This window comes from Saccoglossus kowalevskii, chromosome 17 (assembly GCF_978046115.1).
Source record: "Saccoglossus kowalevskii chromosome 17, keSacKowa6.1, whole genome shotgun sequence".
NCBI lineage: Eukaryota > Metazoa > Hemichordata > Enteropneusta > Harrimaniidae > Saccoglossus > Saccoglossus kowalevskii.
Window position 1 is genome coordinate 5,536,259 of NC_140657.1, and position 24,827 is coordinate 5,561,085.

General features: G+C 34.9%; 1 protein-coding gene across 1 annotated transcript; it reads left to right on the forward strand.

The window, feature by feature from the left end:
• Nucleotides 1-4,332: 4,332 nt before the first annotated feature.
• On the forward strand, nucleotides 4,333-23,290 carry LOC102805990 (uncharacterized). The gene is made up of 10 exons (XM_085492567.1): nucleotides 4,333-4,458; nucleotides 8,135-8,331; nucleotides 8,553-8,662; nucleotides 8,859-9,013; nucleotides 17,206-17,367; nucleotides 18,253-18,526; nucleotides 19,235-19,349; nucleotides 21,889-21,960; nucleotides 22,259-22,362; nucleotides 23,138-23,290. Exons 2-10 carry the CDS (start codon nucleotides 8,152-8,154, stop codon nucleotides 23,259-23,261), a joined length of 1,296 nt encoding a protein of 431 aa, XP_085348693.1. The 5' UTR covers nucleotides 4,333-4,458; nucleotides 8,135-8,151; the 3' UTR covers nucleotides 23,262-23,290.
• Nucleotides 23,291-24,827: the final 1,537 nt, after the last annotated feature.

Sequence of the window (24,827 nt, forward strand, 5' to 3'; positions counted from 1 at the left end):
AAGACCTTTTCTAATATAAATAAGAAGTGGAGTTTAGAACACCTATTAAAACATACCATCTTACATATTTCGACATTGATTTTGCAAATAAAACATTCGCTTGAATGGTATCATCACACTGCTGTCATTTGAAATAAAATTTGCACTCTGAGAGAATTTATAAAGCGTTATTAGTGTACTGGAAAATGCCATTCTCTGTAATAGCACGGACTGTGACAAAACGTGAAACCGTGAGTTCTATATAAGTTTGTTGAACGTAAATAATTCCATTACAGCATTAAAACATGAAACTTAGTGCTGATGGTCAATTCAAATAATGGGTCAAATATTTTTTTAGTCTATGAAGACGAATCATGTATATTTTATGTAATAGATTGAGAGTTTCCTGTCACCCAGATTATTTGGAAATCTGTTTTTCAAAGCTAAATTTAGATAGCACCGCAGTTCTATTCAACCCACACATTTATAATTATAAGCAAACGCTGTTTTATTTTAGAATTATCTTGCGAGCATCATTGTTTGTTGTCATCAGAGTACTTCGCTAGGACCTACAGGACTCTATAGTAAACGTGTCGCTCTCCATGACCAACTTCTACAAAGTACCGAAAAATCTAATTGTTGAAAACATCACTACCGGTAAGTTGAAGATTATGAACTGGAACTCGAAGGCCTCAAAACACATTCTGTGCCCAGGAATATAACGGCACACGGCGTTTGAATCAGTCACAGTACCGACCGTTACATCGCGAGTCATCGAATAGTAGCACCGCAAACCAAGGGTCATTCAATAACCAAACACTCCCTTGCTCCCTTGCTCTGCCCGACTGTGTGCGACCCGAGTCCACGTCGCGAGCTCAGTTTCTATTTACGAAATACCAAATATATTGATACTAATGGGCCCGGCAACATTAAATTATAATGTGCCACAACGCCATTGAACAATCAATACGTCACTTCCTGAGTCCTATTCGTGAGGTCGTATCTGTGAGGTTCTATTCGTGAGGTATATAGCGTGCGCATACATCAATTGGCGATCCCTGGGGATCGCAGCAGTCCAGGGCGCCACCTACGCCAACTTGTCAGGCTAATCATAGACGTGAATTCACGTAGCAGGCGATGACCCCCCCCCCCCCCGATGAACTCAACTTGGTCTTTTGATGTGTAACTTTCTAACCGTATTTTTCACGCAACATCGTCTCAAATATATATTATCTTTACTATTTCTACGCATCAGTAGTAGCATTTATGTCTCCAGTCAGTAATGTTACAATTTAGCGGTTGCGACCGAAAGTGAAGAGTTTGCTTATTGTTTACCGTAGCGAACGCACCAGCGCCAAATAGAGCATGCGTGCATATATTACCGGTCATCGCCGTGGCATCGTAGTTCAACAATACGAGAATGGCAAATATATATGACACGTAACAGGATACGTATTAGCTCCGTTATAAGTTCTGTCGTTTTTCCTCAAATAATTCACCAAATGAAACGTCCTCGCAAGAGAGTTTGACTTTTATTATGCCGTGTCAAATCTCCCTGCTTCATGTTTGGTACAATGTAACAGCAGAGTTGCGTGAATCCACATCTACCATTGGTTGACTGTCGGCATACCTCTGATGGTTCACACGACGTTTCAAAACTGTTTTCTATTTTCCACTGTGGCAACGCTCAACAATATAAATCAGCCTTTTGTTTTATGTGTTACTAATTACTGTGAACTCTCAGTCGACTGTTTTTGTGGCATTGCGAACTCTCAATCGTCAGTTTTTCTGCCATTGCGAACTCTCAATCGTCAGTTTTTTTGCCATTGCGAATTCGCAGCGACGCTCGCAATGGCTGTTTTACCGTACATTTACATACCTCTTTTACGCGTTTTTTACTTCAGCTTCCGTACCATATTTTATTTAGAGACCCCCTCTCGATGTAATTGTTTCTACTAATTTACTTATGTATTTACTTATGACGACTTTGCAGGGATTTAACCGTGTGACACATCCCTGGTAATCACGTGATCGTGCCAACGACTGCAACGATTGGTTGTTTACTCTGTCACAACTTAATTAGAGACTTATTATAAGATATAAGGTTTGTAACTTTTTGTAAGAGGAGAACGAGAAACGAAGTTCCCGATCCCCGAACAGGAAGTACAGTAGTAGTCCTGTCAATAACAGCAAGGTAACAAAATGTATAAATAGAGCTATTCAATATAATATTTTAACAACGCTAACACCGTTATCGGTACAACTTAACCTCATATAACTAATACATTGTCTGAGACACGCACGAGCAATGGCTATATTCCTTCAAGTTGGCAACTACATTTAGTATGCATCGTGAATGACCGACAATTATATCAAGTATGAACAACAATTATTATATCACGTGACTTTTTATCCAAGTTTTAAAATATCAAAATCTTTACCCAAGCTGGCATAATTTACTGTCTTGTTCTTGTTCTTATGCAGTCAGCTAAATCTCTTGTTTTGGTCGTTGAAGTCGCCCGTGAACTAGGCTTATTTGTTGCTGTTGTTTTCAATAAAATAAAATGTTATGGTGGGGGTGTATAAATGGCGAAAGCAAAGTTACCTTTGCCGCGAAACTCGGCTTTCGTTATTTATTCATTTCATAACATTTTATTGAAAAAACAACAACAAATAAACAAGGAACTGAAAGCAAGTCTACCCGTGAACATCAAATCCAAATCATTGTTTTTCCCATTCATTTCAACTAAATAGTTTTCTAACATAGTTATATCGTTTGGCCCTCCTTTCTTGCAAAAAGTTAAAATTTATGTCACATTATTTGTTAAAAGCTTTATTATCAAGTTGCATAAATACAACATCTTCAAAATCTTTGTCAATCATTTTCACATATTTGTCAAGTTCAAACATGACACGTGACTTGGTCACGAGCTGAATCTTTGTAAACCTTTTATTTTAAGGTTAAACATGTAGGTCTTTGGGACTGAATAAACAGCTAAGTTGACGTAGAACGTCACCATTCAAAAAAAAAAAAAAAAAAAAAAAAAAAAAAAAACGAGTCAAAAATTGGAGATTCTCATGCAAATCATTTCGCAAAATATTCCCCTTAATACGACAATTTATCGAGATTTGATAAATTTTTCACTCACCTCAAATGGATGTTGTTGAGGTTAACATTTTTTTCCCGGTAGCAATTTCAATTACCCAGACATTTTAGAAAAGCCAAATCTGTGTTGTACAATACAATGTATTATCCCAATTGCTTGGGATTTTGATTGAACTTGGCGCGGCACGACAAATGTGACGTTTAGGGACGACAATGTGTTGAGTGGGTCAGTCAGCAAAAACCAAAAAGGCGACTTAATTGACCTTAACAATACAATAAAGGGCCATATTTTTGCAACTTATCCACTGACTGGGCATGTTATTGGCAGATTTTGGAAGGATCGGCTAACTTTGTCTTGATTCGTCCATGTCAACAGACTTTTTGTGCGTCAACTGGTAAAATGTCCTTGGAAGTAACCATTACTGTTTATTGTGTTTCACAGACATCGGATCCTTCAACCGTAATTATGGTACCGGAACTGACCTCAAATTCTACCGAAATCACAATAAGGCGATGAGATCCTGATTTTAGATTTTATTCGAACAGTGGGTTAGCAAAAGTATGCGTTTCCAACTGTGAAAAATACGATCCAATTTATCAAACCGACAACAATCGCAATAAAAAAGTCTTCCCATCAAAGTGGATCAAAGCATATACAACTGCAAAACCTTTCATGATAGCCAAAATTGGAGGGGGTGCATTCAGAAATAAATACTAGTATTATTTCGTTACAGGTAAATGGACGTTAATGGAGATAATGTTGAAACTTACTAACGACTCGGAGTACACGAGGAGCCCAATGGGGTCTTTCATCATTTATGTTTCAAAATGCACACGGTGGTTCCTTTTTGATCCGAGTCCTTTTAGGAATCGTATTTTTTATGTGTTTATATAATGTATGATATATGGCAATGGTAGATTAATTTTACCATAATTTTGAAGTATTGTATATTAATAAGAGGAGAGTTTTATTGTAAATTTATATCTTTGATAGCACCCTCTATAGCCAATAAAGAACTAATCTTTATTTATTTTTTTACCGATTTTTCCTCATTCGATAGTTACTGACACATATTTACTTATGTAACATAGCAACGGGGACATGAAACCTATCAATTCATTTCTATACATTTTATCTACCTGTCGAAAAAAATAAATCATACCCCCCCCAAATTGTAGTCGCACATCCACCTTGTTAAACTATTACAACTTAAGTGGCCTTGTTATTAGCAGCTACTTACCACTATTTTCCGAGACTTACAGCTTACACGGGCCACAGTACTGTTTTCTATCGGCCGTGGAAGACTTGACTGCATGTCTTGATGTCGTTGAGTGTATATGTGGCAGTGTTTTATCTCGTCGAAACCAAGAAGGTATTTTTCATGACCAATGTATGTAGTACGTCCATTGATTTGGTGAGATCTATATCAGGTGATGTATGGTGATATAAATTAGGTATTGGAGTCATTATAAACTTTTCGTGGCAGGCTTTATCTCTTGAATCACCCGGGACGGTAATTCTCAACATTCAGGCACAGTCCCAGTGTTGAGGGTCTGTGAGTTAGGCTGCCAATAGGCCAAAAAAACAACAACAACAACAACAACAACAACTTATGTTGCCCTCAAGTCGGAAAATTGAAAAATTGGGTCGGTCGGTCGGATTTTTTTTTAAACTAAGGGTATCGTAAATAGCCGAGGTATATGGGAAAAAAAAACGCGACCCGATATTTCATATTTTTGGTCGGTCGCTGAGGGCAACAAAACATTTTTTTTTTTTGGCCTTATGTTTAAATTTTGACATTTCATGAAATTTGTTTGATAGTCATGCAGAATACACGCTAGCGATGTTTGGTTATCGATAAAAACATTGTTCACATTTTGACATGTTTTGTTTGGCCATTGAAATCATGGGGTGCTAGAAGATTTGTTTAAAAAAATTGCAAACTAGAGACAGAGAGCAAAAGAAAAAGAAAAATTGCATGCAAGGTATTGCGTTAAAAAAAAAAAAAAAATGTCCAGAGAAGACGCCCTGAAAAAAAAATGCACTCACTGTTCAGGCTTCTTCCTGCCACCTCCAGTGATTGCAAATGTCTGACCTTTATGGTGCATTGCGTGGGGTGTTTGCAGTGTGGATTAAGGGCTAAGCACCTGCAGAGGTGAGTACACCACATGATTTCAACCAGTTTCATTACATATACATGTGGTACATGTGCAAAATGTGGTATATCATCAATTTAATCATGCTCTCAACCAATCAGAATGATGTATTCAGGCAATTAAAATTAAAAATACATAAATTGCAAAGTAAAAGGAAATGAAAAAAATTGATAAAATAATAAATTAGAAGGAAAATTGAACATTACTGAGAAATTAAGATAAATACAAATATTTTGAGTACAGTATTTCTCTAATTCTAATCAAAATTTGAATTTGATGAACTGTATTCACTTTGTTGTTTTTTTAAAGAAAATTATAATTCCTGAGAAAAATCCAAAAATGTAAATTTTTGGCATAAATCAAACTAAAACATAATTTTATTTGAAAATAAATGTGATTTTCAGAAACTTCAATTGTAGTGCTAATATATAGTTGTATAGACAACATGTATTATATGTTTGAGTAGAAGTGCAGGATTATTCGCCAGCTCACAAATTCATACAAAATAAATACTACATTTTATGTCAAAATGTTGACACATTTTAAGCACAATTGTCGCATTAGACTTGTTTACCACTTCCGTGTCATTGAGAATGTTCTAGAAACGTACTGTGTCTGGGTAGAATATTCTAGATTTTTAGGAACTGGTTGAATAGGTAATAGAACACTGTAGGAGGCAATAGAAGGTAATGGAACATTCTAGAAATTTGTAGTAAATTCCAGACTCATTATGTATGCTGATGTAATGGTCTATTTATAGACAGTGGGGGTATATATAGGGGAGCTGTTCAGCACTGAGTTCAGATCGGAGATCTCGTTGAATTGTATTGAAGTTTAAGTATCTAGTTATTGGAGTAGTGGAGTTTTACCACGTTATTGTACTTGATGTTTGCAGAGTATAATAATACCAGTACCAGTTGAAACCTCATCTGTTGGCTCCGTGTTCGTGTTTTATCATCGCCGCCAGGGAAGTCTTTCTGTTACTGTTGCCATTTTGGTATTTGAACCATCACACCTGTACTATACCAATTACGGTAATATTACGTTGCATGTGACAATGATCACGAATAATATGCAAAATAGTGCCCCCACAATTTAATAACAGATGCACTAAAATCGAACTAAAGGCAAGATTTAAAAAAAATCACTAGTTTCTATATACTAGTATCGTTATTTCGAAGGAGGTGGTTTTTCTCAGTGTTTTCTCTTCAGTAAAAATATATGGCAATTACTTAATGACGTTCCAAGCTAGATATAGTAGATAAAGCTGAGAAAGGGGTTTTTGTTCCCCTTTACAGTTTATGTGTCTGTCTGAAAGTTTGGAGTTCCAGGGCCCCTGCACCTGCTTATTCATTATATGAGTCCTCACTGTAGGTCTGGTGCAACCAATATTATATAGACTTTCTAGGCTACATCAACAAGCTGTTGGTTGGTGATGATTCACCTTTGCACCTTGGTGGAAGGTGTACAGGTATACAGTACAGTACAGTTTCCCAAAGATAACTCTAAGTCTATTTGAAAGTGTTGCATGCAGAACCCTGAAGTGCAGTGATGCATTCAGTACCATTAAAGATGCCTCTCTCATGTAGTTGACAAACAACTGACATACACATCTGAATAATCACCCAAGCATGGTCAAACCAAAGGGTGGCAGTCTTCACATGTGCAACATTTTTGTTAATAAACATTGATTTTCCCATAATCCAATGCACTCTTCTAATGGAAGTCACAAGTGTGAGGTTTGACCTTGGCGCAAAAAATATCTAATTAAAGCTTGTAACGTTTCAGTTCATACTCGTTAAACAGTCAAAATCATCATATTTGTTTATATGAGACCAGAGGTACATTACTTGGGGTTTGCAACTCGCATAGTACTGTATGGTGACATCATGTCAAGATCCCATTCAAGTCTCTTCTCGTAGATAGCGAGACTGAGACTACGACCTTCTGACATGACGCATATCAATGTTCAAGGTTTGTAATGAAAAAAATAAACTTTTCTTGTCACTATCATAGTGAAAAATGTAATACATCGAAAATGTACAGAAAATATAGTTCTCGTAATCCGTCATATCGTGGGCAGCTATTTCGATCCACCTGGACATCCCAGTATCCTAGTTACCTCGGGCATGCGCATTCGCATTTTTCTGAGTTGGAACGCTTATGCGAGAGCGAGATTGTGACGGGATCTTGGTATCATGTCACCGTAGTTACAAACCCCAAGTAATGTACCTCTGATGAGACCCATATATCTTGCGCATGTGTGGAGCGTCAACTACCACCCTTTAAAACAGTACGCCATTCTCTACAAAAAACTTTAATAGTGATTGGCTCTGTGGATGAATCAGTAAACATTCAGATTCATTGCTGCCATTTTGTGTGACCAATCTGATTAAAATAAGATCCTAGTTTGGGCTTTTTTTTTTCGCGATTACCAAAACTTAAAAAAATACCAGCAAATAAATTTAAAAAAAAATAATAGAATATATGAAAAAAATATGAATGATATTATTTTAACAAAAAAAAAAAAGCCCAAACTAGGATCTTATTTTAATCAGATTTTTGTGTGACCATCTGTATGATAATTTTTTTTGACTTTACACAATGATTGGGAATATAACGGTTGTCTGAATATTTTAGTAGATAATTTCCTATCTATCTAGCCCACAAACTTTTTGAGATATCATTTATTTATTTGATGGATATCCATTCTCTTATCCATGATTTTTAATTTATTCTAATTAGGGATTAGATAAAAGGCAACAAACTTGCAGCCATCTTGATTTTTGGCCATACTACTAAACTCAAGGATTTTTGCTGCATAGTAGGCAACTAGTAAACTGAATACAGATTTATTCATGCTGATTAGTTTTCTAATCCTCTTTCATGTAGAAAACGTTGAAGTAACTATGACAATGGCCCAGAAAGAGAAACAATATTTTAGAACATATTTTGAAGAAATAAGTACCACAATGGGTTTAGTGGGTGATGTAAAGGAAGGTTCTGTTGCCATGGAAATTGGTGCCCCATCATTGACTGATTTGAAAATCTGCACTGATCTGCTGAGTAAAGCGACCCAACACAGACTGGTAAGTATACTCTAACCCTTGGGTATTATTCCAATGCAAATGTCTAATCTTGACTGTCTGATGGAATGATGTGTAGTGCATTAGTCAGTCAAGACATTGGCTCTTCATTTGTACAGCATCTAGTAAATTGAACATTGTCCAGTTAACATGTCTTGTTTAACTTATGTTACTCTGATGACAGGTGGCACTAGATGCGTAATTTCTGATTGTTCTCATTACAGTCTTCTGAAACTGGACATTTATTTCAATATGGCTGCACTCAAGGTGACAGTAAATTCGTAAAGGAAATGACAAAGTTTTTAACAGAAAAGTATGGTGATGAAGTGGACAGGTAAATTGTCATTATCACCTCAACCATGCAGTAGGAAATTTAATCAAGACAAAACAAGAATAAATTTTGTTGAAATCTCAAATGTTTCATAAAAAACATTATGACTGTCAGAATCTTGCATATTACAAACATTCTTCCATACTATTATAAAATGTGATCAAACTTTTACTTCTTTCTATATTATTTATTATTTAAGTGATGATATACTGGTGACAGGTGGAGCTACTTCTGGTCTGTACTACATGACTACATTGCTGTTTAATAGAGGTGATATTGTATTTGTGGAAGATCCAACGTATTTTCTTGCCATTAACATGTTAAGAGATGATCTTGAATTGCAGGTGGTTCCAGGTATGTCTGAATGAATGAATGAAGTTTTTTTTTCACTATAAAACATACATACAGATAATAATATACAAATGAATTGATAAATAAAAAAAATTAGTAAATAAAATTAAGTAAATAAGTGTTTAATTTAGAATTATGGAAACTTAGAATAGAATAAAATACAATAGAATTGGACACACAATATAAGTAACTTAACTTTTTATTTTTTATCTCCACTGTCATGGATGACGGAACAAAGCTGTTTATATGGATGACTGTCAGACATCATCTGTCAACAATTTCATTTTCGAATTTTTCTTGAAAACTACCAGCTCAATTGCTTTGATACTTAGTATGTAGATACCTTGCATAGACCTATGTCTTGAAAACTACCAGCTCAATTGCTTTGATACTTAGTATGTAGATACCTTGCATAGACCTATGTCTTGAAAACTACCAGCTCAATTGCTTTGATACTTAGTATGTAGATACCTTGCATAGACCTATGTCTTGAAAACTACCAGCTCAATTGCTTTGATACTTAGTATGTAGATACCTTGCATAGACCTATGTCTTAAAAACTACCAGCTCATTTGCTTTGATACTTAGTATGTAGATACCTTGCATAGACCTATGTCTTGAAAACTACCAGCTCAATTGCTTTGATACTTAGTATGTAGATACCTTGCATAGACCTATGTCTTGAAAACTACCAGCTCAATTGCTTTGATACTTAGTATGTATTTACCTTGCATAGACCTATGTCTTGAAAACTACCAGCTCAATTGCTTTGATACTTAGTATGTAGATACCTTGCATAGACCTATGTCTTGAAAACTACCAGCTCATTTGCTTTGATACTTAGTATGTAGATACCTTGCATAGACCTATGTCTTGAAAACTACCAGCTCAATTGCTTTGATACTTAGTATGTAGATACCTTGCATAGACCTATGTCTTGAAAACTACCAGCTCAATTGCTTTGATACTTAGTATGTAGATACCTTGCATAGACCTATGTCTTAAAAACTACCAGCTCATTTGCTTTGATACTTAGTATGTAGATACCTTGCATAGACCTATGTCTTGAAAACTACCAGCTCAATTGCTTTGATACTTAGTATGTAGATACCTTGCATAGACCTATGTCTTGAAAACTACCAGCTCAATTGCTTTGATACTTAGTATGTAGATACCTTGCATAGACCTATGTCTTGAAAACTACCAGCTCAATTGCTTTGATACTTAGTATGTAGATACCTTGCATAGACCTATGTCTTGAAAACTACCAGCTCAATTGCTTTGATACTTAGTATGTAGATACCTTGCATAGACCTATGTCTTGAAAACTACCAGCTCAATTGCTTTGATACTTAGTATGTAGATACCTTGCATAGACCTATGTCTTGAAAACTACCAGCTCAATTGCTTTGATACTTAGTATGTAGATACCTTGCATAGACCTATGTCTTGAAAACTACCAGCTCAATTGCTTTGATACTTAGTATGTAGATACCTTGCATAGACCTATGTCTTGAAAACTACCAGCTCAATTGCTTTGATACTTAGTATGTAGATACCTTGCATAGACCTATGTCTTGAAAACTACCAGCTCAATTGCTTTGATACTTAGTATGTAGATACCTTGCATAGACCTATGTCTTGAAAACTACCAGCTCAATTGCTTTGATACTTAGTATGTAGATACCTTGCATAGACCTATGTCTTGAAAACTACCAGCTCATTTGCTTTGATACTTAGTATGTAGATACCTTGCATAGACCTATGTCTTGAAAACTACCAGCTCATTTGCTTTGATACTTAGTATGTAGATACCTTGCATAGACCTATATGTCTTGAAAACTACCAGCTCAATTGCTTTGATACTTAGTATGTAGATACCTTGCATAGACCTATGTCTTGAAAACTACCAGCTCATTTGCTTTGATACTTAGTATGTAGATACCTTGCATAGACCTATGTCTTGAAAACTACCAGCTCAATTGCTTTGATACTTAGTATGTAGATACCTTGCATAGACCTATGTCTTGAAAACTACCAGCTCAATTGCTTTGATACTTAGTATGTAGATACCTTGCATAGACCTATGTCTTAAAAACTACCAGCTCATTTGCTTTGATACTTAGTATGTAGATACCTTGCATAGACCTATGTCTTGAAAACTACCAGCTCAATTGCTTTGATACTTAGTATGTAGATACCTTGCATAGACCTATGTCTTGAAAACTACCAGCTCAATTGCTTTGATACTTAGTATGTAGATACCTTGCATAGACCTATGTCTTGAAAACTACCAGCTCAATTGCTTTGATACTTAGTATGTAGATACCTTGCATAGACCTATGTCTTGAAAACTACCAGCTCAATTGCTTTGATACTTAGTATGTAGATACCTTGCATAGACCTATGTCTTGAAAACTACCAGCTCAATTGCTTTGATACTTAGTATGTAGATACCTTGCATAGACCTATGTCTTGAAAACTACCAGCTCAATTGCTTTGATACTTAGTATGTAGATACCTTGCATAGACCTATGTCTTGAAAACTACCAGCTCAATTGCTTTGATACTTAGTATGTAGATACCTTGCATAGACCTATGTCTTGAAAACTACCAGCTCAATTGCTTTGATACTTAGTATGTAGATACCTTGCATAGACCTATGTCTTGAAAACTACCAGCTCAATTGCTTTGATACTTAGTATGTAGATACCTTGCATAGACCTATGTCTTGAAAACTACCAGCTCAATTGCTTTGATACTTAGTATGTAGATACCTTGCATAGACCTATGTCTTGAAAACTACCAGCTCAATTGCTTTGATACTTAGTATGTAGATACCTTGCATAGACCTATGTCTTGAAAACTACCAGCTCAATTGCTTTGATACTTAGTATGTAGATACCTTGCATAGACCTATGTCTTGAAAACTACCAGCTCAATTGCTTTGATACTTAGTATGTAGATACCTTGCATAGACCTATGTCTTGAAAACTACCAGCTCAATTGCTTTGATACTTAGTATGTAGATACCTTGCATAGACCTATGTCTTGAAAACTACCAGCTCAATTGCTTTGATACTTAGTATGTAGATACCTTGCATAGACCTATGTCTTGAAAACTACCAGCTCATTTGCTTTGATACTTAGTATGTAGATACCTTGCATAGACCTATGTCTTGAAAACTACCAGCTCATTTGCTTTGATACTTAGTATGTAGATACCTTGCATAGACCTATATGTCTTGAAAACTACCAGCTCAATTGCTTTGATACTTAGTATGTAGATACCTTGCATAGACCTATGTCTTGAAAACTACCAGCTCATTTGCTTTGATACTTAGTATGTAGATACCTTGCATAGACCTATGTCTTGAAAACTACCAGCTCATTTGCTTTGATACTTAGTATGTAGATACCTTGCATAGACCTATATGTCTTGAAAACTACCAGCTCAATTGCTTTGATACTTAGTATGTAGATACCTTGCATAGACCTATGTCTTGAAAACTACCAGCTCATTTGCTTTGATACTTAGTATGTAGATACCTTGCATAGACCTATGTCTTGAAAACTACCAGCTCAATTGCTTTGATACTTAGTATGTAGATACCTTGCATAGACCTATGTCTTGAAAACTACCAGCTCAATTGCTTTGATACTTAGTATGTAGATACCTTGCATAGACCTATGTCTTGAAAACTACCAGCTCATTTGCTTTGATACTTAGTATGTAGATACCTTGCATAGACCTATGTCTTGAAAACTACCAGCTCAATTGCTTTGATACTTAGTATGTAGATACCTTGCATAGACCTATGTCTTGAAAACTACCAGCTCAATTGCTTTGATACTTAGTATGTAGATACCTTGCATAGACCTATGTCTTGAAAACTACCAGCTCAATTGCTTTGATACTTAGTATGTAGATACCTTGCATAGACCTATGTCTTGAAAACTACCAGCTCATTTGCTTTGATACTTAGTATGTAGATACCTTGCATAGACCTATGTCTTGAAAACTACCAGCTCATTTGCTTTGATACTTAGTATGTAGATACCTTGCATAGACCTATGTCTTGAAAACTACCAGCTCATTTGCTTTGATACTTAGTATGTAGATACCTTGCATAGACCTATGTCTTGAAAACTACCAGCTCAATTGCTTTGATACTTAGTATGTAGATACCTTGCATAGACCTATGTCTTGAAAACTACCAGCTCATTTGCTTTGATACTTAGTATGTAGATACCTTGCATAGACCTATGTCTTGAAAACTACCAGCTCAATTGCTTTGATACTTAGTATGTAGATACCTTGCATAGACCTATGTCTTGAAAACTACCAGCTCAATTGCTTTGATACTTAGTATGTAGATACCTTGCATAGACCTATGTCTTGAAAACTACCAGCTCAATTGCTTTGATACTTAGTATGTAGATACCTTGCATAGACCTATGTCTTGAAAACTACCAGCTCAATTGCTTTGATACTTAGTATGTAGATACCTTGCATAGACCTATGTCTTGAAAACTACCAGCTCAATTGCTTTGATACTAATTAGTATGTAGATACCTTGCATAGACCTATGTCTTGAAAACTACCAGCTCAATTGCTTTGATACTTAGTATGTAGATACCTTGCATAGACCTATGTCTTGAAAACTACCAGCTCAATTGCTTTGATACTTAGTATGTAGATACCTTGCATAGACCTATGTCTTGAAAACTACCAGCTCAATTGCTTTGATACTTAGTATGTAGATACCTTGCATAGACCTATGTCTTGAAAACTACCAGCTCAATTGCTTTGATACTTAGTATGTAGATACCTTGCATAGACCTATGTCTTGAAAACTACCAGCTCAATTGCTTTGATACTTAGTATGTAGATACCTTGCATAGACCTATGTCTTGAAAACTACCAGCTCATTTGCTTTGATACTTAGTATGTAGATACCTTGCATAGACCTATGTCTTGAAAACTACCAGCTCAATTGCTTTGATACTTAGTATGTAGATACCTTGCATAGACCTATGTCTTGAAAACTACCAGCTCAATTGCTTTGATACTAATTAGTATGTAGATACCTTGCATAGACCTATGTCTTGAAAACTACCAGCTCAATTGCTTTGATACTTAGTATGTAGATACCTTGCATAGACCTATGTCTTGAAAACTACCAGCTCAATTGCTTTGATACTTAGTATGTAGATACCTTGCATAGACCTATGTCTTGAAAACTACCAGCTCAATTGCTTTGATACTTAGTATGTAGATACCTTGCATAGACCTATGTCTTGAAAACTACCAGCTCATTTGCTTTGATACTTAGTATGTAGATACCTTGCATAGACCTATGTCTTGAAAACTACCAGCTCAATTGCTTTGATACTTAGTATGTAGATACCTTGGGTGAATGCTGTCAGATTATAGCATTTCATGACAATATCTTCAATTTTCTATTCTTGACAAATAGTTTTCATAAAAAATGTTATTTTCGACTTCTTCTTGGAAACTACCAGCTTAAGGTAGCGGGACTATTATTTGCATACTTGTTTTCATCTTCTAATTGTGACCAAATGACTACAAATAGACCCGGGAAAGTATATATTTTTGGAATTGCCAGACTTCAAGCTTTCAAAGGTGTGTTTGCCATGCCCGTATCTGCATTCTACGGTGCGTTACTTAATCAAAAGTGAAAAATTTTGTAAAAAAAATAATTACGCATTTATACTGGTGATAAGAAGTTTTTTTTTCACTTTTCCTAGTTGTTCAATAGTCTGGTAAATTGAATGTGTCTGGTTAGTTTTATTCAAGCAACGCGTTTTGAAAAGTAGTGTCCTGAATTTTAATTTCTGTTTTAGTCGCATTGCCCCAAACTCAAACAACAACACATTGGTAAATAATCCATGAAATAGTTTGTCTGGACACATTCAAGTTCCTTTCCTTGTCACCTTATAGCTGTGAAAATTTGGTGTTAATCCAACGACAATTAGTATACGTTATTTTTTGTTAAAAAACATAAACTCCTAGAAAACGTCGATGAAGTCACAGCAAAGATTTTCAAGCTTGTTTATCTGCACAATCGATTTGTTTTCCCTTCAAGGTCTGCTTTAACATGTGTAGGGGCATCCAAGAGTGTAAGGCTATTGGAAACCAAAAAATAAAAGGAATGGGATAGCTATATTTGGATAAATTCGGCATATGAAAACACCAAAATCAATGATTTTTTTCAGTGGCTGTGTGACCTTGTGTCTGACACATTCATATGCAAATGACTAATCTGTGAAATAAACAGGGGCGGAGACAAACCACTCAAATTGTAGTTGCGTTCACGCACAGCTCCTTAGCACGGGCTAAGAGGTCAAATTCCTTAGTCCGTGCTAAGAAAACGTGCATGAACGCTTAGCACGGGCTAAGGAATGCTAAGTACGGGTTAAATCTGATCCGAATTTAAGACGCGGTCTAGACCTTAGCACGGGCTAACGAAGTATGTGCGAACGCTTAGCCCAGGGCTAAGCGCCCTCTGCGGCGACCTTTGGGTGTGAAAATTGTCCCATGTTCGTATAACGACACTATTCCACCAGTCATTACTCCGCGCTCACTTCCACACTAATCGGGTCACTGTAGTAGAGCGTACAGCAGCTCCAATCGTAGACAAAATAAATTTGGTTCGCTGTCTACGACATGCATTAATAAAACGCTGTATTCTGTTACGCCCGTTGTATACTGTTTATGTGCATCCAAATAAGTGGTCCGTCTTCTCTCGCGTTCCTGTGCACGTTGCTTCAAAATTAGAACGAAACATGCCAGCAGCAGAAATAGAACCTCGCGCGTGTCATCCATTTTTCGTTCGTAAATAGCGGCTTACCAAAGGTCACCGACTAATGGCAGCCCTTAGCCCGTGCTAACGACTGGCCCTCCCTGTGCGTGGACGCAATTGGGTCTAGCCGAAATGCAAATATGCTAGATAAGCCTAAATCAGCTTAAATCTTAGCCCGTACTTCGTGTAACGTGAACACAACTTGTGTGTTAGATAGCTACTGATAACACATCCTAACATTGCTTTGTTTTGAGTTAATCTTTGAAACTTATAGGCACACAAATTAAACCTGTGTTGTTGATTTTGGAAAACAATACTGAAGCTGCCTTGCTTCCCTTCAAAAAATCTACATTTTAACCAACTTACATGACATTCTAGGTTACGTTGACTTTATCAGGTGAAAGTTTATAGTGCATTTCATCAATTAATAAATAAATGTGAAAATCGTAATTTTAAACACAAATAATAGTCTCGCTACCTTAAGTGCTATGATATTTGCTATGTATGTTCATGTCGTGACGATATCTCCAATTCACTATTATTGGCGAATATTTTTGTAATTTTTTGTCATAAAAATGCTATTTTCTACTTCTTCTTGACAACTAAAAGCTCAGTTGCTTTGATACTTGGTATGGTACTTTGGATGGGCCTCTGTTAGATGTGTTCATTTTGTGACGATATTTTCAGTTCTCTATTTTTGGCAAATATTCTTGTAATTTTCGGTAAAAATTACTATTTTTGACTTCTTCTTGAAAATTACTTTGCTTGGTAACAATTTGAGCTGACTATTTTCCAGAAGAAGTCTTATGGATGTATTTGGCTTGACTTGGCTACCACAATGTTGGGAGTTATACCGACCATCAGGTCACTTGTTCCTCAACTGTATCTCAGACATGACTTCAATGACTTTTTCAATGTTGGTACATTACATGATATATCAACATTGATTTGTCATTTGTATGTTACCCTTGAGCTGACTGGCAGCCATTTTTGTGAAAAAATCACCTCAAAATACAGAAGTGACTGTGATTATTGGTGATTACGAGTGACTTTTTTGATACAACAGCAAGACATATTGTGTTTCATATTCATGCAAATTTACTTTTGTTTTTATGAAACTTGCCATTCCTCTTTATTCTGTTCTCTAAATTGAGCCAAATACCAACAGAGGATATGTCATTGACAATGATTTGTTTTCTATGTTTTTGTAATGAAAAAGACTGGGCTGGGGGATGCCAGATTGGAGACAAACTCTACAATTGACTGAATGAAATGTTGATGTGACATTAGCGCTTAGTATAATTGGAATGTGTGATTAACCTATTAAAAACTATATAATTTGTAATGTTATTGTATTGTTTCGTACAGTGCCAACTACTTCGGAGGGATTGGAGTTGGAAGTATTAGACAAACTACTCACTGATTATCGTCTTAAATCGAAACACGTTGTGACTGAAAAGCAGCCATATTGGACAATGCTTTATACTGTACCTACGTTTAACAATCCAAAGGGGAAATGTCTACCTGGAGGTGAATATACAAACATTTATGAATAGATCATTTTTTGTTACGTATGAAATCGAACATAAAAACAGGGCAAATAAAGGTCATAGCATTGTGGCAGTATGTGCATATGGCATTTATGAATAGATCATTTTTTGTTACGTATGAAATCGAACATAAAAACAGGGCAAATAAAGGTCATAGCATTGTGGCAGTATGTGCATATGGCATTGAAACATCTCTTGAGGTTTGACAAATGTAAAACATTTTTTTGTATTTTTAAACTCAATATTGTGCTATACCCCTTTGATTACAGTCAATTTCGAGAAGTAAGTTTATCTCAATGCAATATTACTTTCTGAAATTAAACTATAAAAAAAAGAAAATAAAGCTGAAAATCAAATAATCTGATTTTTGTGGCAGACGTTTGAAGTCTTTCACACATTGTGCAAGGTAAATCACTTACCTATTGTTATTACTCCCCCGCATAAACTATGAACTATCACAATGTTGACTGTTTCAATTTTGATTTTACATGATGTTCAATACTTGATCACAGTACAATTTGAGTTAAACGGATACAACTTGGAGTTTCTGAAAATTTAATATTAATTATTGAAATATTACATGTACCGGGTATTTCTATTAAAATAGATTTAGTTTGAAAAGTTCAAAATGGCTGACTGGTAGCCATTCAAAACCTATAGTAAGTGTATCACCTGACATTAATTAAAATAAAATCTCTAATTGTTACAAAGTTTTCACATTTATGATAAAATCTGTATACAACATATTCAAAACTTTAAAATATGAAGAAAAATATGAATCATAAATTTTCAAATTGAGCATGTCAAATTGAGCATGTCAAATACAGAAGTAGATTAAATAATTGACAATGATGTGTTTTATTAGAGAAGTGCAAGAAACTGGTTGAAATTGCCAGAAGACATGATATCTTTGTTGTCTGTGATGATGTATATAATTTGTTGTCATATATACCTAATGACAAACCTGGTGAGAATCTTCTACCAGCACCAATGCGATTGTTTGCTTACGATAAAAAACAAGACGTGGACTATAAAGGCAATGTAGTGTCTAACTGTTCCTTTTCCAAGATTTTGGGACCAGGAATGAGAATTGGATGGCTTGAAGCTCCACAAAGATTGCTCAATATTCTCAGATTTTCGTGAGTATATTGGTTTTACAATAAATTTAGAATTTATTCAGTTAAGTGATGTAATTCTTCCTGATTAGTTGCTTAGTTACGAGATTTTCCTGAATTATCTACTAATGATTAGATATCCCTGGTCAGTTACATTTTCCTAATCAGATGCCTATTGATAAGATTTCTTTAATCTGTTGCTTAGTGATAGGATTTCCCTTATTAATTGTTTATAGTGACAAACATTTCCCGATTATTTGCTTAATTGAAGATTTTCCTGATCAGTTAATTAGTGATGATATTTCCCTGATCAGTTGCTTGGTGATGAAATTTTTTTGATAAGTTGCTTTAGTCATGTGATTTCCTCGATCATTTGCTTTAGTCATGTGATTTACCCGACATGTTGCTTTAGTCATGAGAGTTCACTGATCAGTTGCTTTAGTCCTGAAAGTTCTCTGGTCAATTGATTTGTGATGAGATTTCTCTAGTCGGTTTATTAGTGACAAGTAATTTCTTAGTTTGCATAAATTAGCCATTCTATAGGTGACCCACAGATTTTTTCAGTCTGTGTCACTCATCACATTTCCACAAATAATTGCTTGATCAGTTGCTACAAACAGATTTCTGAAACTAAATTGTAATATGTTCCAGATGTGTGCTCTTAATTAGCATGGCAAATGTAAGGTTACAGACCTGTATCTAAATTTAATTTAACATGTTTTTGTTTCACAGAGGCTTAATGTGTGGTGGTGGTGGGTTCAATAATTACACCTCGGGCATCATAGCAAGTGTATTGGAAACTGGTATGATGTCACAACATATATTGTACTTGCAGGAGAAATACAAAGTAAAGTTGACTTATAATGTTATTGTACTCTAAATATTGCTGATGATGCTATATAGTGTTGTGTTGCTGTTACAAATGTATATAATGATCTGATATTGTGTGTGAATATTTCTATATGTTGCATTTTAATTTTGCTACATGGTTTTGTGATGTTGATATATTGTGCTCTGGTGTTTTATGTTGTTCTAATATTGCTAACATTGTTATATGGTGTTTTTGATGCTATACTGTGTTCAAATGTTGCTATATTGTGTTCTAATGTTGCTATACTATGTTCAAATATTGCTATACTGTGTTCTAATGTTGCTATATTGTGTTCTAAAGTTGCTATACTGTGTTCAAATGTTGCTATATTGTGTTCTAATGTTGCTATACTGTGTTCAAATATTGCTATACTGTGTTCTAATGTTACTATATTGTGTTCTAAAGTTGATATACTGTGTTCAAATGTTGCTATATTGTGTTCTAATATTGCTATACTGTGTTCTAATGTTACTATATGGTGTTGTGTTGATGTTATACTGTGTTTTAATGTTGCTATACTGTGTTCAAATGTTGCTATACTGTGTTCAAATGTTGCTATACTGTGTTCAAATGTAGCTATATTGTGTTCTAATGTTGCTATAATGTGTTCAAACGTAGTTACGGTATATGGTGTTGTGTTGACATTTTACTGTGTTCTAATGTTGCTATATTTTGTTCTAATGTTGCTATAGATAGATAGATAGATAACAGCTTTATTACAACCATGTAAACAATTTTACATTTCTAATTTGGTGTTTAAAATGTTAATAAAAGTTAATAATGAATTAACTAAAAAGTAAGTAAGCAAAAATTGAGTAAATAAAAAGTTAAATAAGTGTGATTGAGTGTATTCTTTTGTTTGTTCTAATGTTGCTATTAGTTATTCTAATCTTGCTATATTGTGATATAACATTGTTATATGGCATTGTGATATACTGTGTTCTAATGTTGCTATATTGTGTTCTAAAGTTGCTATACTGTGTTCTAATGTTGGTATATTGAGTTCTAAAGATGCTATACTGTGTTCTAATGTTGGTATACTGTGTTCTAATGTTGGTATATTGAGTTCTAAAGATGCTATACTGTGTTCTAATGTTGCTATATTGTGTTCTAAAGTTGCTATACTGTGTTCTAATGTTGCTATATTGTGTTCTAAAGTTGCTATACTGTGTTCTAATGTTGGTATATTGAGTTCTAAAGATGCTATACTGTGTTCTAATGTTGGTATACTGTGTTCTAATGTTGGTATATTGAGTTCTAAAGATGCTATACTGTGTTCTAATGTTGCTATATTGTGTTCTAAAGTTGCTATACTGTGTTCTAATGTTGGTATATTGAGTTCTAAAGATGCTATACTGTGTTCTAATGTTGGTATATTGTGTTCTAAAGTTGCTATACTGTGTTCTAATGTTGGTATATTGAGTTCTAAAGTTGCTATATTGTCTTCTAAAGTTGCTATACTGTGTTCTAATGTTGGTATATTGAGTTCTAAAGATGCTATACTGTGTTCTAATGTTGGTATATTGTGTTCTAAAGTTGCTATACTGTGTTCTAATGTTGGTATATTGAGTTCTAAAGATGCTATACTGTGTTCTAATGTTGCTATATTGTGTTCTAAAGTTGCTATACTGTGTTCTAAAGTTGCTATACTGTATTCTAATGTTGGTATATTGTGTTCTAAAGTTGCTATACTGTGTTCTAATGTTGGTATATTGAGTTCTAAAGATGCTATACTGTGTTCTAATGTTGCTATATTGTGTTCTAAAGTTGCTATACTGTGTTCTAAAGTTGCTATACTGTGTTCTAATGTTGGTATATTGTGTTCTAAAGTTGCTATACTGTGTTCTAATGTTGGTATATTGAGTTCTAAAGATGCTATACTGTGTTCTAATGTTGCTATATTGTGTTCTAAAGTTGCTATACTGTGTTCTAAAGATGCTATACTGTGTTCTAATGTTGCTATATTGTGTTCTAAAGTTGCTATACTGTGTTCTAAAGTTGCTATACTGTGTTCTAAAGTTGCTATATTGTGTTCTAAAGTTGCTATACTGTGTTCTAATGTTGTTATACTGTGTTCTAATGTTGCTATATTGTGTTCTAAAGTTGCTATATTGTGTTCTAATGTTGCTATATTGTGTTCTAAAGTTGGTATATTGTGTTCTAAAGTTGCTATACTGTGTTCTAATGTTGCTATATTGTGTTCTAAAGTTGGTATATTGTGTTCTAAAGTTGCTATACTGTGTTCTAATGTTGGTATATTGTGTTCAAATGTTTAATCTTACTCTATCACCCATGTGTCACTGCTTGTTAGTTCTTAACTCACACAATCAATTTTACAGAAATATTTCATAATGCATAACCCAGCATATCCATTCTATCACCATATCTATTTCAGAGAAATCTAGATGCTGTTGCAGCGATTCTAGTGAAGGATATGCCAGACAGTATTAATTTTACAGAAATATTTCATAATGCATAACCCAGCATATCCATTCTATCACCATATCTATTTCAGAGAAATCTAGATGCTGTTGCAGCGATTCTAGCGAAGGATATGCCAGACAGTATTAATTTCTTCAGACCCAAGGTAAAGCTTTCTAAAGATAGCAACCATGTCCATAGCAACCACTCAACAAAAGCGTGTGTCATTATCGTGAATGGAATCAAAATGACTGACTTATGGCCATTGGCCGTTTCATCTTCATTGAATGTAGTCTCGAAACAAGAACTTATGTCTGACTTATTCCTCGGAGATGTGTTAGTGGTTTATTTAATTTAACCGACAGGCAACCAGACTGTAATTGTTATCATGTCAGACACCAGTAGTACTTGTTTGTTTATGGTATGACTTAGATGCTTTGTATGATAATAGTTTTTTTTTGTAGGGTGGTTACTTTGTGTGGTTAGAATTTCCAAGTGATGTTAATGCATCAGAACTGAAAGCATATGCCTCTAAAAAGTACAAAATCTCATTCCAAGTTGGTAACAAGTAAGTTTAAGTCACTTCATATTTCAATTAATCTCCACTAACATGGACTGTTTCTACAGTAGCTAATGTACCTGGCGTAAATGAAAGATTATGTAGTACACAATGCCAAAGTACATAAACACAGTGTCCAACTTCTCTAGATCTGCACACATGTTACTTTCAATCTGTCAGTACTTATATTCTCCTGCCAAAAATGTATTTGCTTCCATTGTTGATAACATTCAATATATTTTTTGAGTATACTTATTGAATTGAAACTAATAGTGTAAAATGACTAATTTTCACTGGGTTTAAATTTCGCTGATTTACAATTTCAGGCATATTTAGTGGGTTTTAAATTCACGGTTTTAACATTCAGATAATGTGTTCTATGCTCAATTTTACATATTCACTTGGTTTTAATTTAGTGCATTTTCCAGTCAGCAAAATAAACAAAATTAAAACCCAGTGAATAATTAATCCTTTTACAGTACTAAACAGACCAAATGTGTATTTAGACTAAACAATGTGATTTGTGTTTATTGTATCAGACGGCTGAGTTGGTTGACATTGTGAAATTGTGTTGATACAATACGCTTATCAATTATAACTAACAATATAATAAAAGTTGTGAACAGTCATTTTATGCAGCTCAACTGATTTTGATTGTATACGTTCAGCTGTCAACACTTAATGTTGGTATTTAATAAGTGTGTTTTAAGTACCATTTTCTATAAAAGGACAGATATTTATGTACATTTATTATTAGTAATAAATGCCCATTTTTTTATTTTAGATTTTCAGCATCTGGCAGTTACAAAAATTGTATTCGTATCAATTTTACACATTATGAAGAGGACATCCTCATCCCAGCTATCAAAAACCTTTGTAAATCAATGCATGAGTTTTTAAATCAATAACTGAGTCAGAATAAATGATGATTTGTGGATATTGCTGTGATTTGGTCACTGTTGTGTTCAAATGCCAAATGTCTTTCCTGTGTGTATGTAGACCGGCTACAATGTGTTCAGATCACAATATTTGTTGTTGTTTTTATGGAAGTCTTGATTTGCTATTTTTACGAGTGTATATGCATGATAAAAATATCATGTTGGTAAGACAGCATGTAATGATTTAGTACAAACTATAAATCATCTTTGACAACATCATGAAGGCCGGTGTAGAAGCCATATTCCAAGAGATGTGGGTGCCCCATAGATCACATTACTCACAATCAATGGCTCCCTTCTCAAAGATACAAAAAGCTTTGCAGAGGTTTGGGAGTTACCTTTTGCTGCCAACCTTCTCCTGTTTAGTTTGGGAAGGAGAGTAAGTCAGACCCCCAGCTCACTTGCTTGCTTTCTTCACAGAGTATGAGCTGCTTTAAAAAGGATAGAAAGGCTACTGTTAGCTACTAAAGAGAAAGTAAGGTATGGCGATATTCCTAATAAAAATGGAGGTCAAGTCATGTTTTTTCTAGACTACCATTCCTACCACCAGCTGAATGTGTTTCTCACAAGGATGTGCAGTTGCACATACTGCAAAACATGCAGCTTACCTATCAATGCCACAATATTGTAGTCTAGCATCAAACATGGCTGACTCAAATATGCTATGCTATGATGACATTGACTGAGCTACCTGAATAATGGAGTGGGTAGCAGAAAAACCATGAGAGCAATCAATGCAAAACATCTGTTAGTCTTCACTTTGATCGTTACCTTGCCCAAATATATGCAAGATTGTGGTGTCAAAGAATGATGAGTGACCTAGGTCATCCGGGATGATGTCTGCATCATTCAAGGTACACTATTGAGATGTCCTTTGACTGGGTCTATACACTAGGTATAAACACCACATGATAGACACCAGAAAAAAACTAGACTACTATAAGGTTAAGGTTAACTTAATTTTCATGCTGTACTTCAGTCTGATATTGCTGACTGCAGCTAGTATTTGCCATGGCTTGGATCACATAAATGTAGTAAGCTGTAATAAACTTCTTATTTGGGTAGTGTGAAGACGCCAGTATAATACCATTTCAGTCAACAACCAACCAATGATCAGACATGTAGTTCACGATAACTCTTTATTAATACCGGGTTAAAGAAAGCATAGTCTTGCAAGACAATCATAGCATTAGACAACCTAAGTACAAGATTACCCAGGCAGTCTTGGTTAGGTTGTGTTAAAATTTCGATTTTCGATGTGTTAAAAGAAACAATTTTAAAATATACGGAATAAAGGCACGCATATGTGAATAAAGTCCCGATAGTTTTTTTATGACAAGTCACTGTTGATGATATATGCAAATGAGTTAATAGTCTCAGTACGATACGACAGTGTGTGACTTCCTGTCCTGGTTTATTTTTTTACTTATTGCAAGCGCGATCAATATGAACAAACATCCTGCTTGGCAACTTTGCAGGTTCGTTGGCACTCGGGGTGAATGTTTTTTCTTACTTGGTTAGGTTGTTAAAATTTCG